The 14,091-nt window shown below is 43.9% G+C and overlaps 2 protein-coding genes across 3 annotated transcripts in view; both read right to left on the bottom strand.

Annotated features, from left to right (window-relative positions):
* The window catches only part of twin (CCR4-NOT transcription complex subunit 6-like twin), a 520,423-nt gene that overhangs the window by 435,934 nt on the left and 70,398 nt on the right, over positions 1-14,091 (bottom strand). The gene's annotated exons all lie outside the window — the stretch shown is intronic.
* On the bottom strand, positions 6,078-13,960 carry LOC108760277 (uncharacterized). Its single transcript, XM_018506117.1, has one exon. It carries the CDS (start codon positions 13,546-13,548, stop codon positions 11,425-11,427), a length of 2,124 nt encoding a protein of 707 aa, XP_018361619.1. The 5' UTR covers positions 13,549-13,960; the 3' UTR covers positions 6,078-11,424.

Below are 14,091 nucleotides of genomic sequence, written 5' to 3'. Positions count from 1 at the left end.
GTTTTCCCCCGGAGAAATAACACATTTGCGAGGAGTCAGCGAAAAAGCTGAAAGTTACAGCAGGTCTACACTTTAACTCGGTACAGTTAATTTATTTAACAGTCTAGTAAACGTGTAACGGTAATTAACACACTACGTGAACGAGCATCGGTGATAATTAACAAATGCGAATAACATCTATTTTAATATCTTAATATTAGAGTTAATAAATGAGCAAAATCTGATGAAAGATGTTATGAGTGTTCGCAGTATTTTCCTTTTAGCAATTTTTCTTTTAACTTTCAAAATTTTTAGCAAGTAAAACAGAATGAGAACAGTCGTCCAAAATTCAATTTTGACTCGCAATTATGATTAAGTGCAAAGCTAAAGAAAAACGCCAACGGCCAACGGCATCCAAAGTTGTAAAGTAGAACCGGAGAATACTCGCCGATTATTTGATGGAGGTTAAGCACTTCTTTCGCCACCGCCGCTTTGAGATCCACCTTGCCCAAGCACCGCATACTTATCGCTCTCATAATAATCGCCGCTCGTTACAGAGGGAAGTTTTCTTGCTTATATTTCGATTGCGGTGCGCTTATACGAGCAGTCTCGTGCGTAAATTTGCCGGACCTTTCGCATATTTATCGAAAGCAATTTATATGAATTAAACTTAATTTCAAAAAGATTAGATTACGTAATCTCTCGTGAAAAAACAAATTGCGAATGTGATTTGCGGCAACGCACTTTTTTGCATTTCGCGGACAATAATGGATGTAATGAATATTTATGATCCGAATATATCATCCAACCTAACAATAGTTGTTCAAATAATTACTCAGAATAACTAATGGATATCAATTATTCGCGAGTAATGCCCGAAGCGAACGTTGTAGTATTACGGAACATACATACTAAAATACATGAGAATATAAAGCTTGCGCGCCCATCCATTATTAAATTGAAACGTAAAATAATGTTGCACCTTGACGAGAAATATTATCGACTACTAGATAAAAAACATAAAAAATCGGAAATTAATTATCTTTAGAAACCATATCTTAGTGTAACATCTTATAAATTATAAAGCACGTATACTCTATCGAGCAATCCCGCTCCTTCGTCCGCGCGGCGAGGATGCTTTCATTCCGTATTAATAGTCGTAATTAAGAGCAACCGTACGGGCGGTAGAACGTCGACGGTGTTCTTCCAGGCATATTCTGTCCGTGATACACGCGACAAGGTCACGTATGCAAAGTTCAGGCCATTATGACGCTCGTATTCAGATGCAAATTGGCTGGAAATGGCGCGTCTCTTAAAATATACTTACGACTCGCGAATGCGTCGTCGAGATACGGCCCTTTATTTCTCTCTCTTTCCCTCCTTTCACGAATGAGCGAGCGAACGAAGGAGCACTAACGAGTACAGAAGGTGCCAATGCGGCGATACAAAGCGTGCGTGATTATGACCGAGAATGAAAAACAGCAAGACTATGCGGCGCAACGTCGGTGGGTTTCGCGAGCGTCTTAATGACAGGCCGCATAATTAGCGAGAAACTACGCCAGCGCGCTGTGAAACTCTGTCTAACGATCCTCAAACGATCTCTCGGCGCGTAAACATACGTACGAATTTCGTTTCTCTTTCAAGAAAAAAATTTACGTGCAGAAAGATGGTGAAGATTTCGAGATTACTAATTCCTTCGGTAAAACATATATGCAACGTTATATGTGTCAATTAATAAAATAATTAGGAATTATTTAGTTTTATTTATACTTGTATACGTATCTGATTAAAATAATGATTGATTTTTATTATTAAATTAAAAAATTACAAAAAAAGAAAATTAATATAAATACTCTAAGACAACAAAATAAGAAATCATATATAATACAATCAGTTTAATAAATACAGAATTAGCGATAAAATTTTGATCAAGATTTTCAAAAATAAATCATAAATAAGAGAAATAAAATTTCACAGAGATAATGTGCAACAAAGTCGAAATATATGACAACTACCATGCAATAATATTAAAATATAGTACAAAATTATATACTTATATGTGTAATGAAATATAAATGCTGATCAACCATCACTGAATTTCACTGGCAAATTACATGGATGGAGCAGAAAATAATTATATGCCATAGGAACCAAAATGTTCAAGATTCTCCGCGTTAATTCCACTTTTACATAATTAATGATATAAATTATATTCATCTTATATAATTGTCCTCTTGCGTTGTGACATTAAACTTATACTTGTATTTAATGCGCGTTGTTCATACAAAATCATGTACAATCTAAAATATTGTACAGATATCATAAAGAATGTTTTAATAAAAAAAAGTATAGTAATTAAATGATCAGTGACTGAAAAATAAATTAGAATCAACATATACATACATATGTTACGATATACGATGTGCATATAAAGTAACATATTGATATATGCAGATAAATTAATCTGAATTGTTTTCGCGTATAAATTTAAATCATATGTTAGCACACCGGGGTTTCATCATCTTGTTTATTTAAATCTACGACGTGTTGCACAAACGACTGTATCGCGCTGTGTGCAACAGAAAATACAAGTCGCGATGGACGCATCTTAATCTGCTCTCTGAATAATTCGATACATCGTGTGGTACTTTTTCATGAATTTTTTCACGAGAGAACTCGAATTAATAGATAGCAGCTCGAACGGCTCTGTATTCGCCATGCAATAACAAGCGTGAATTGCAAGAATCTCATGGTTAGTCATTTGCAAACTTCGACGCCACGTTCGATCGATTCGTTCAATTGACTCCTCTTCAGAAGAATCTGTCGTAGACATCAGCATACCGGTTCCGTGTTCCTGATGTCTTTCTTTCCTTTTTCTTTCCGATCATGATTGACGTCCCTAATCTCAACCGGTATAATGATTCATCACGAGCAACGACGCGCATGATAAAACAGACGGATTACGTCGCGTATACACACATACACGCATAGACATCGACGATGGCTAATTCAATCGACACAGCATGCCGCAGGCTGTTAGACAAAGCGTCGACCGACTAATGAGGTGTCATTGATTACGAACATTCATTTTGGCACGAGACAAGAGATTCTGATCATAAGCGTGACCTAAATCGTCTAACTTACACGGCTGTCCTCTTATCTCTAACAAAAAATTTGAATAGAAAAATTTTTTAATTTTTAGAGAATAATTTAAATATTAGAATACTTCAACTTAATATCGTTTATATTTATAAAGAAAATTAAATAATATAATCAAATAAAAGTGGAGACTTTTCTCCCTCTGTTTCTCTTAAATCGAACAAGAATAAATTATAAAAATACATTTTCTAGCCTAACATAATACAAATATAATTTTCCGCGTTTTTCTTCCCTTTTTATTATCAAGGTTTGAGAGATCCAACGGAATTTCTCTAGTCTTTAAAGACAGAGATTCACAGTACTTGCAGCAACAAGTAAATCATAAGAATCAACACTATCATAAGGATCATCAACGACAAAAAGAGGTGCGGTAGAATTTGACGTGTGAAGAGGCAATGTTAACAGCACCAGGGAGTGGATATACGGCAACGTGGGCGAATTATAGCAGTTTACCAACCCACACGCAAACCGACCAAGGGGCCATTACTCAATTCCGAGATAAGGAAGAGGAGATTGTCGGATTACGTTCGCCGCCGTCGAATGACGGTCTAGCGTCGGTCAAGTGCATAAACCGATTCCCGGGGAAACCGAGAGAATCAGTGCGTTCGCTAACGCGGAGGCGTCGAGGGCGGCGATGCAAAACCGCCGGCGATGAAGTCGGCAGGACTTCTCGAGGAATTACGACGCGTAAACGGCACTTGAATAGATAATATCGTACCACCCACGATGAGAGATCGCAATTGCATAATCGTCACGGAAAGACATTGCTAAAAAGAGTAATTAACCAGGAATCTTGCACTTAAGAATCCCTTGCAATGCCTCGCATTACGGGATTAATATTACTACTCGGAGTTTGAAGATGAGTTTCATATTTCATGTATGATCGATAAGAAGTTGCATTAACATCGAGAATCATTGCTCGAAATGGCTAATTTACATCCTAATAATACCTGACGTTTTTATGTTTAATTCTGGCCGTTCGCTTAATACTTGTGTTACTTTAAGCGTTATGTTTATGCTATAATGTCGAGCGATCGTGACTTAAGTGTTTTATATCATTACTCCTGTCGGGGATATTAAATCGCCGTTCGCGTGATAAATCAGCTCGCCAACGGGATACGTATAATCTTAAATACGTATCAAACTCTGTTACCGTACTTACCATAAGTCAAACTCGTTATAATACGCGCTACGTCATGCGGTTCAGTATATTTCGTCGTGTAACGAGCGGAAAGCAAAATTGCCGTCTCAGTAATTTTCATCTGAATAAACGAGTAAATTGAATGCCCTGCGTTATTTTCACTCAATCCCCGTTCGCTCGTGAGAAAAAGAAAGGTGAACGAATAAGAAACGCATGGGGGAGATGATTGAGTTATCGTTATCCTTGCGTGACTTCGTTCACAAGTGAATTGATGCTCGCGGTCCAAAAGAAAAAGAAGTGGGATATGCGCTAGCTCAATTTCTGCCCTTCTCTCTCAAAATTAGTTTTCCATTCTTACAGGAAAATTACAGCAAACTTTAACGAACTTAATGGATTACGGAAAGAGAAGACATTTGTGATGGATTAATTGATAGAAGGAAAATATCAGAAGTATACTGCATGTTTCATCAAACAAAAATTAAGAAAGTGCCACTTCCTTACTTGTAATTATTGTTCAAATATGTCCAAAATTACGTTTAAATAGCATTGAGAAATTTCTCACATACCTATAAATTATTTGTCGCATATCTCTCATCGTCCAAAATAATAACAGTTTGTAATACATTATGCGTATTACTTCTTAAAATAGATATTTATGATATTATATTTTATTTTGCATATACATAATTTATTATAATATGGATTTATAAACGGGACTCAATGAAAGTAATAATCACGAATAAATTAAAGACGTTTTTATTGATTCTTCCAAACAGTGTGATTCGAGTTAGTGCAACACAGCACTATGGGCGACGCTGCTGTTGGTAAGTCGGCTTGGTTGATCAGTCTATTACGACGAAGCGGAGCCGAGTATCGGTTTGTGTATTTACGTGTGTGTATGTGTATATGGTGTGTTATATCGTTGCATTATCACAATACATTATTAACGTCAATTGACGATGAGTGAAATAAATACATAAAGGAGAAGCAGGAGGAAGAGAGAATCAAAAAACAATCGATGGCCGACATGGGGAACGAAAAAAGAAACGGGACAAAGAGAAAAAAAATTAGGATCATTAAAACCGCGCTCATTGAACTCCCTCCATTTCGGCTGTTTTCGAGTCTCTCCCTCTGTCTTCGTCAGAGATCAAATCAAACGGAAAGCACGATTTCTGAAGCGATCACATTGGACGGGCAATCGGGAAAGGCAAAATCATCAAAGCCGAGAAAATCCTGGCTAGAAAAATACGAAACAAACACATGTCGATGATCTAGCGAGTCCATTCTCTAATACTTTTTTTACGTTTCCAGAGCTCTTGAATTTTACTACTAACGCATAGTAGGTAAACTAAATCATATGGTTTCATAAGAGAAACGAAAAAAGTACGGTTTTTTTTTACAGATTCTTAATGTCAGAAATTAAAATTCCGAAAACCATAAGATCTGTCGATCAAGCGTTTCACTGTCATACATTTCTCATCAATGTTTTCACATTTTCTATCCTTTTTTGAATCCCTTCCATGTTCCTCGTTTGCCTAATATTTGTTGCGGCTGTTTTTTTTTACTACTATTTACCATTTTTTCGTTCTCGTATTTTCCAGTCATTCGGTGAATATAAATACAAATCCTAAATATCTAGAACGATAATGCTTAAAAAAAAAAAAGAAATTTCTTTTGCTCTTTCTTTTTTTCGCGTACGTCGCGATTTCCGTCGGTCAACAGGTGGTGAGGATTCCGTTCGAGAGCATCTTCGATGACGTGTTGGGATTGTTTTTCAAAAACACGACTATACGCATCGTTCTTTTTCTCTCTTTTGTTTATTCGTCAATTCTCACTTCTCTCGGCCGCGACATTCGCATAAGCGAATCTTAACAAATTTTTTATGCGCTTAGAGAACGGTAAATAAATTAGGTCACTTCCGCCGATGCATCGCCAGAAAACTGTTCGTAACAGGTTCCGCGGCTAAATCAGCAGACGTCGTTCACCGTTCCTATTCGTCGAAAAACACTTGAATCTTCCCGGACTAAAGTCGCCATTCCTTGCAAAGAGGTACATAAAACAAATGCGCTGTATTATCTCTTCGTTATTTTTCAAATAAAATTTTACGATCGCTGCATTGTTCGTCATCCGAGAACGTGGATGCGTTACAGAAGCTGCATACTTTTCACAATAATGTAATGCGCAAAAACGTGCTATAAGTTACGCTGTTGAATAATCGAGATTGTTTAAAGCAAAGTCACACACTTCGGTCTAACAAAGGAAATCTGTGCAAAACAATCTGCAGCAAAAGCGACAATTTGTTGACAATGAATAAGTGCAGGACGTATAAGACATGACGTTTCCCTTTTTTTAATCCTTTCATTCAAATTTACTAGACAACTCGGGCATATATATTAAAAATCCTAGATAAGAAAGGACTTTAAGAAAGGCCGCTTATATGTATAAATACGAATGTTTTTACGACTTAGTCTTAAAATAGGCTCGCGCTGTAATCGCTCGTGAATCAGTCCCAAGAGTGTTTTTACTTTTCCTGCCGTACGTTACGTCCGATAAACTCAAATAGCGCATTTTATGCAGCAACCGAAAATACGTCGATACAACAGCGACTACAAACATCGCACGCAATCGGATAAAACATAAACGAACATTTGCGAATGGCAGGCCTTTTTCCTCGGATACGATTTGTAGGAATCCTCGAAGAAAAATCAACGACGATGTTATTAAAGCAGTCTCTCTCTCTCTCTCTCTCACTCTTGCTAGCTTTCTCTTTTCTCTCTCGCATGCAATTTCCTTGTGTACGCATTGCACGATTATGCATCGATGCTTGGCGCGGCTCCATCTTAACAAGGAACCAAGGACAATATTTATCTGTCGCCACTCGGCAATAAAACTTGCCACGCAAAGTGCGACTAGCCGGCAGGAGAGAAATATTGCTAATATCATTCTTCGCGTTCGCTCGGGAAACACGCGCTCGCCACGTACGTCAAACTCGTCGCACAAAGCGCACACCCGTTATAGCCCAAACGGACGTCGTCGTTGTCGCCATTGTCGAATTTTTATGGCCTGCCCTTCGTATGCCCAGCACCGCGAACGTACTGAATACTAACAAGATTTCATCGGTTTCCTCCCAGTTTAATCCGCGCGCGCTTCTTTTTGGAGAAACGGCTACTATATAAATATTCATGAATAATTCCACTGCGTTATATATCTCGGAAAAGTGGAACGCCAAACCTGTGTCTCTCCGATTGCCGTTTGCATTTGTAATACATAGCTATTTAGTAACTGCACGTTTTGTAACTGTAACGAAAAAACAATGCGGTATTCTTTCGAACTTGTCTCTTTTTGAACACGAACGAAAAAAAATACTTCTATTATTCCATTATTTGTGAATACGTATATTCATCTTCTTCCATTTCTCCAAAACGAAACGCGTATCGTACGCAAAAACACCCATTCAAAATATCCACCCATTGTATTCCCCAATCGTACCTCGTCATCGTCGTCGTGTTTTTCCATCGCGCGCTCCGAAATCGTGACAACAAAACGCAGTTTCTTCTATACACATATAGACAACGGAGATAATAATCTAAATGGATTCGCCTTAGATTCTAGACTTATCTAACGATAGGTGGTTTTGCTGAGTTTGTCGTGTGCATGTGTGTACGTGTATCCTATGTGACGGCGTGTAATGACGCTGGGTGGCTCGTATTACGTGTCTTGTCAGTCTAGCTGACGTATAATGTCGCAGGGAAACGGGTACAGGTGGTATAGTTTTCGTATAACGCATACAAAACGACGTAGGATTCACAGGATTCGTCGCGCGACCTCAGTCCTCTCGACTGAGACTCTCTCGATCATCAAGCGCAGATTTACAGAAGAACGAGTCGACCTATCACGATGCGGCTCGCAACAGACACGGCATATCTGTGTGTACGTGTGTACGTGTACGTGTGTATGTATGTGACCGGCCGACTCGCTTCTACGTTTACTCGCTTCTACGCTCTGTGTAAATCTGCGCGATGGCCTTTCGCTAATGTAGATATATGGTATATATATATATATATCTCGGGATATAGTATATCTCTAGAACGCCTGAATCCTGCCGCGTAATTTCTTGCCGCGCCTTCCACCCTCGCTCGGTCTCAAGCGCTTCGACCCGTCACATTTCGATCGCCGTGATAATCGGTCCGTGGCGGTGACCAATCGATTATAACATTACCGGAAGAAATTGACAAAAGTTATTTAACGAATTAACGATGAGATCCTTCACCGTAGTTTTTATAACTGCAGTTCAAATCTCTATCAATATCAGAATCCTGAAGTTCAAATTTATTTAGTATGTTGAGTACCGATGACATTTCGTTACAGAGATGAAAAAAAGAAACTCTAAATATCAAACATTCGCAAGGTTTCATTTGGAACGAGACTATAATTTGTTTAATTCATAGAGGTAGATTTGAGAATGAAGAGGAGAGAGAGAGAGAGTGAATAATGCAAACTTCGAAGCTACCGATCGTGAATTCTGGACGAGTTGGACATCGCATAACGGAACGCGTGACAATATCTTGCCATCCGATTCCAGCGGGTCGAGGCGAAATGACGGCAACGATAGTTCCACTTGATTGTATTGATATTGTACAAATCAATAACGCGTTTATCTGGTCCGCTTGCCGTTATTTAGCAGACACAACGGTAAACGACGTGCATGAGGGGGAGATAGGGGGAAAAGCGAAACAATGTTACGAACTCGGTGAGCTAGCTGCCCGGTTATCGGTGCTCGATTCCGAGACTGAACCGTTGCATCGAGTTATCCGATAAAACGCGGCGATAGTGCGCGATTAAACGCAGTTACCAGTAGAGACGGTAGCTCCTTTCACGCGAGGCGGGCCCCTTTCGCGGGAAGAAGAAGATGATGATGAAGATTCTCTCTCCCGCCGGGGGAACAGTTCGACCTACTATCACGCGCGATCGGGCGCGAAGGGAGAAGCGAGGTAGAAGGCGCAGACGTCGATTACGATCGGCGGCGGCGGTGGCTAGCCAGCAACGGACCGGACCGTTCATCGTTCTTCCGATTAATTGCTACGTTACGTTTTAAACGGTCACGTCGCCGCTACTCGTCTTGAGTTGGCGGTGGTGGTGATGGTGATGATGGTGGTGGTGGTGGTGGTGGTGGTGGTGGTGGTGATGGTGGCGGCGGCGGCAACGACTACGGCGAGAAAAAGCCGGCGTATATCGCAATCACGCGAGCGTGTTGGTGCGTGATCGAACGAGACATGCGTTCACGTGCAAGTATACATCTTAACCCTCGTGATTAACCCCTTGCGGCTAGTACGGCGGTCGAAACTACTTTTCCCGGACGCGCCTTATAAGCACCGCACGCGACGTCTCGCGTTTCCGTCATGAATGGCGCGATGCGTAACCGAGAATATCTAAGTGTTTCACGGCTAAAGTTAGTTTAGTTCGCGTTACAAATTCGATTGACGATTTAGCATTTTTTAACTGTTGCTCATCAGCAAGCCGCAAAACGGCGAAAGGACTCACTAAATTTTTTCGAGTGTACCTTACTCCAAAGAATTTAGAGAAGAGAATGTCAAAGTACGCACGGATCGTCATTTTGCAGATCGATCGACATCGAGGAAAAATAGCCGCTGTCTAATTACGCGTGAAGCGATATAGTTTAGTATTCTACGCATCGATCTCGGGTCTACGTCGGAGCCAAGACACAATGGAGTATAAGAATTGGGCGTGGGATCGCGGAATGAGATAGAATAAATTCATGATAAGATATAATCATTGTGTAGGGGCAATCGATCGGAAAACAGATATAGTCGAAGCATAAGAAAGATGAGTGGTCCCACGTCTACAGAAGGGCACAGTGAAGGCATTCCGATATTCCGATTGGTAATACATAAAATATCAGGAACGTTATACATTTTATTCCTTGTCCCTTCCACCTTATTTCTATACGTTCATTGTTTCTTGGCTCACAGACTTCTTTTACATATTATCTCTCGCCGTAGGTCATACCACGAATATCGTTGAAGAAGCAAAAATAAGAGAGAAGAATGTTAATTTTCACACATAGAGTCGTGCGTAATCGACGATTAAAACCATATAAGAATCATCTAAATATTTTCTATCGATAGGTATTTATAAATCAACAGAATTAATCGACTAGTGCCCTCCAATTCGTCGGTGCAAATAGAAACATTGAATGGATCGATTGCACGAATCTACGAATTGATTTTGAAAACTACGGACCATGTTTTAAAAATACGGAGCGTGTTATTACTCTCTGGTGATTTTTCTCAACAGCATTTTAGTTCAATTAACGTTCCGTCACCTCCGGATCTCCGAGCGAGTACTCTTGCGCGTGGCAGAGAGAACAAAAACACTTATAAAGATACGAAGAAAGTACCGATTATTGGAACCGATCATCGTGTCACAACCTACTACAAGGAAAATTCATGTGCTAAAAGAGACCCGACAGCACGGTCACGTGTATTAGCACATCTCAGCACGCTCGCGTGTACACATGTACGCACACAACACACGCAAGTGCACGCTCTTCCAATCCCGTAAGACTAACACGCTCGCGACGAGGCTGATCGACACCGTCTCTCGGTTGCTCAAGTCATTTCACTTGGCTGGACGTGGAACATCAGATGGAGTGTCGATGCGACATCGGTACCGACGCGACGGCGAGTCGCGTGCGGCATTGCGTGCACGCGCGTCGCGTCACGTCACGTCACGTCACGTATACTACAAACACCGTTAGCGGTGAGAAGCCCCTCCTCGTTGTTGCCTTTGACGCCGTCTTGTTGTCGAGGCTTAGCGGCACCGTTGTTCGCTTGGCTCTGACCCCCTTGAGATCCCGGACCACCGTAAGACTAAGGCGAACGTCAATCGAATCGTTTGCGCATGACGGGCGACCAGGTTAATATATCGTTCGTACTTCTCACTTCGTTTCGGAATGGGGCCAAATACCTCGTCGTCAACACCCACGCACTCTCCTCTTCCTTTTCTCCACGGTGATTCTACTGCCGTTGGCATTCGCCGTTTTGCTCTCACTTCGCACTCCACCGAGCGAGTCCGCAAGCGCTCGTTGCGCTCGGGAATATCTTCGATTAGATAACGACAACCCATCACTCCTCCGCCTGCAACAACGTGCGGAAATCCTGCTGCAACTTTGATTCGTGGTAACTCCATATATCGCTGAAGTCGTCATCTCCGTTGTCGTCGTCGTCGACCTCCCCGGTGAAACTCGACGACGACTTGTCTTCCTCGGCGAGACGTTCGGCGGGCGATGGCGACGAGTAGAACTTGATCTCCAGATCCCGATGACCGTTGGGCGACGTGATGATTTCCGTAGATACCTCCAGACCCTTCGGAGACGCGATGGACCCACCACCGGCATTCGGGCCCACCGCATTCGCGTTCGCTGGCGAGCTTGCTGGCGCGCTGCCGATGCTGTCGCCACGCCAAAGAGCTCGTTTGTGTTTCCCACTTTCAGACTGGCCCCCTCGATCGCCGATGACACCGACGTCCTTCGTCGGCGCAGTGATCTCCTCGCCGTAACTGAAGTAACTCGTCGGATCGCTCCAGCTACGCCTCAACACTACCCCGCCGGGCCCGGCGACGGGCCCCGTGTCCCTATTGTCGTCGTGCAGTCGAGAGTGCTCGTCGAACAATCTGTCGAGCGCGCGTTCCTGAAGATTCGTACACGGCGACGTCAAAAACAGCGGTATTTGGCCGAAATGACTACTGCGACAATACTCGACGCTGGACGACGACGGCGGTGGTGGCGGTGGCGGTGGCAACGTCGTCGTCAGGAACGGCGAGTACCCGTTCCGATCGACGTCCCAAATCAGGCCGGCCGGATCGCAGTATCGACATTGACACGGACCCAAACCGTCCCCTCTGGCAACAGTCTCGCAGGACTCTCCCGCGTATTCATGAACGTAACGTCGCGACAGGTTGCCGCTATCGTTGGCGTGATGATGATGCCGGTAGCCCTTGGGCGGCGCCGTGGCACGAATCGGCGCCGCGATCACGTTACGGTTGTCGTCTAACACTTTCACTTGCACATGATGCCGGTGGTGCGCGTACCGTTGCTGCCTAATGTCCGCCATCTCTGTCTGCATCGACGGCGCTCTACAGCCGCCGTAGATATTCTCACGATGGCTGACCGGTGGCCTCCGATAGTTCCTGAGATGCGGCGTGACCGCTTCATAGATCCTTGGTTCGTAACAAGTCGGTGCGTACGATTTGACACCGATGACGCTGGATTGTTCCCCGGCTACGACACCGCAACCAGCAGGCTGCTGCCGCTGCGCCTGCGGCTCCTCCGGTTTAGCTGCGTCGACGCCACTCGCGACGACGTTGTTCGGCGGTTTGCGATCCTTCTTTCTGCGCTTACGAGGCTTGATGATGCGAGGCAAACTGTTCTCCGAATTGTTCGAGCCGGAGCTCTCGTCGCTCGCGATACTCAGCGAGTCGATGTTCGCGATATTCGAGGAACCGGCGTTTTCTTTTGCCGTTGCGGAAGAACAGTCGGCGTTCGTCGCCGCTGTCTTGGAATTCGAAGATACCGTCGTCGGTGATTTCTTGACGGTAACCTCCATCGACCTTTGCGGTGCGATTCGCGACGCCGGACACCTCGTCGCGCCGTTCACGTTGCTCGTCATGGACGGGTTCGCGTTATTATGAACGTAATTGCCGGCGATGTTGCCGCAGGGTGGCGTATTAGTGATACCATTAGGATTACCACTGTTATTGCTGTGCACTTTGCCACGATTGTAAAATCGTCCGGCCAGAATGAGGGGTGCGCCCTGCGTATGAATGGCCAACCTTGATAGGGGACTTTTATGTAGATGACCGCCCGGTGGCACTTGCTGCTGATCAGTGCACGTCTGCTGCTGTTGTTGTTGCTGCTGCTGCTGCTGCTGCTGCTGTTGTTGACCGAGCGACGGCGATGAGCGTTGATTACATCTGCGCGGACTCGACGTCATTGATATCAGCGGCGCACCCGTCCAGCCGCCCGGACCGCCGTATTGCACCTGACATTGCTGCTGATCGGCCAGCCCGGGGTAACTCTGTCCTCCATTATAGCAGCCGCGCGCCTTACCGCCGCGTATCGTCCCTGGTTGTTCCTGCTTTCGGCAAACGGGCACGGGCTTGCCGTGCACTCCGGCGCGCACGTTGGACGAGATTAGACAACTGCCGATGTAACGCTCCACTTCCAGGGCGCCCTGGGAGGCCGGGCTCATCTTACAATATCCGCGGACCGCGCCACCAATGCTACCAGGCGCACGATCGCAATAATCTTCAACAATACGGAATAAATATGACACCTGCACTCGAGCACTATCTCAACTCCGTTCAGATTCTCTTCCTACGTGTCGTGACACATTACTCCATTGATCCTGATCCTTAAGCGGATAAGGATAGTCACAAACTAGCCCATATTCATAATGAGCTTTGACGACGATGGCTGGAGCAACAAAGTTCGGCACAAGACCGCAACGTATTCCGTAGATCGAAAGTAGGCCGGGAAGAGAGGCGGTCGCGGTGGTGTTGAAGGAGCATAAACTTGCGACCCTTCACCGAGCACGACCGAACGAGACCGCGGCCGGAACGACACTGAAGCTGGTGGTGCTGGCCGGAGCAACGTTACACCGTTCTCGGTCCTCTGCGACGTGGAGGTCTCCCTACCCGTTCTCGATGCTACCACCACCACCACGAGCATCAGACTCCCACCCTTGCGCCGTCGATGGCACTTCCACCCCACCATCTCCCACTCCTTACCTCCT

This window comes from Trachymyrmex cornetzi, unplaced genomic scaffold, assembly GCF_001594075.2.
Source record: "Trachymyrmex cornetzi isolate Tcor2-1 unplaced genomic scaffold, Tcor1.1 scaffold223, whole genome shotgun sequence".
NCBI lineage: Eukaryota > Metazoa > Arthropoda > Insecta > Hymenoptera > Formicidae > Trachymyrmex > Trachymyrmex cornetzi.
This window is presented reverse-complemented; position numbering and strand designations above follow the sequence as displayed.

Bases quoted from the DNA above. Each gene is read 5' to 3' on its own strand.
- LOC108760277 (XM_018506117.1), bottom strand. From the start codon at position 13,548: ATGAGCCCGGCCTCCCAGGGCGCCCTGGAAGTGGAGCGTTACATCGGC.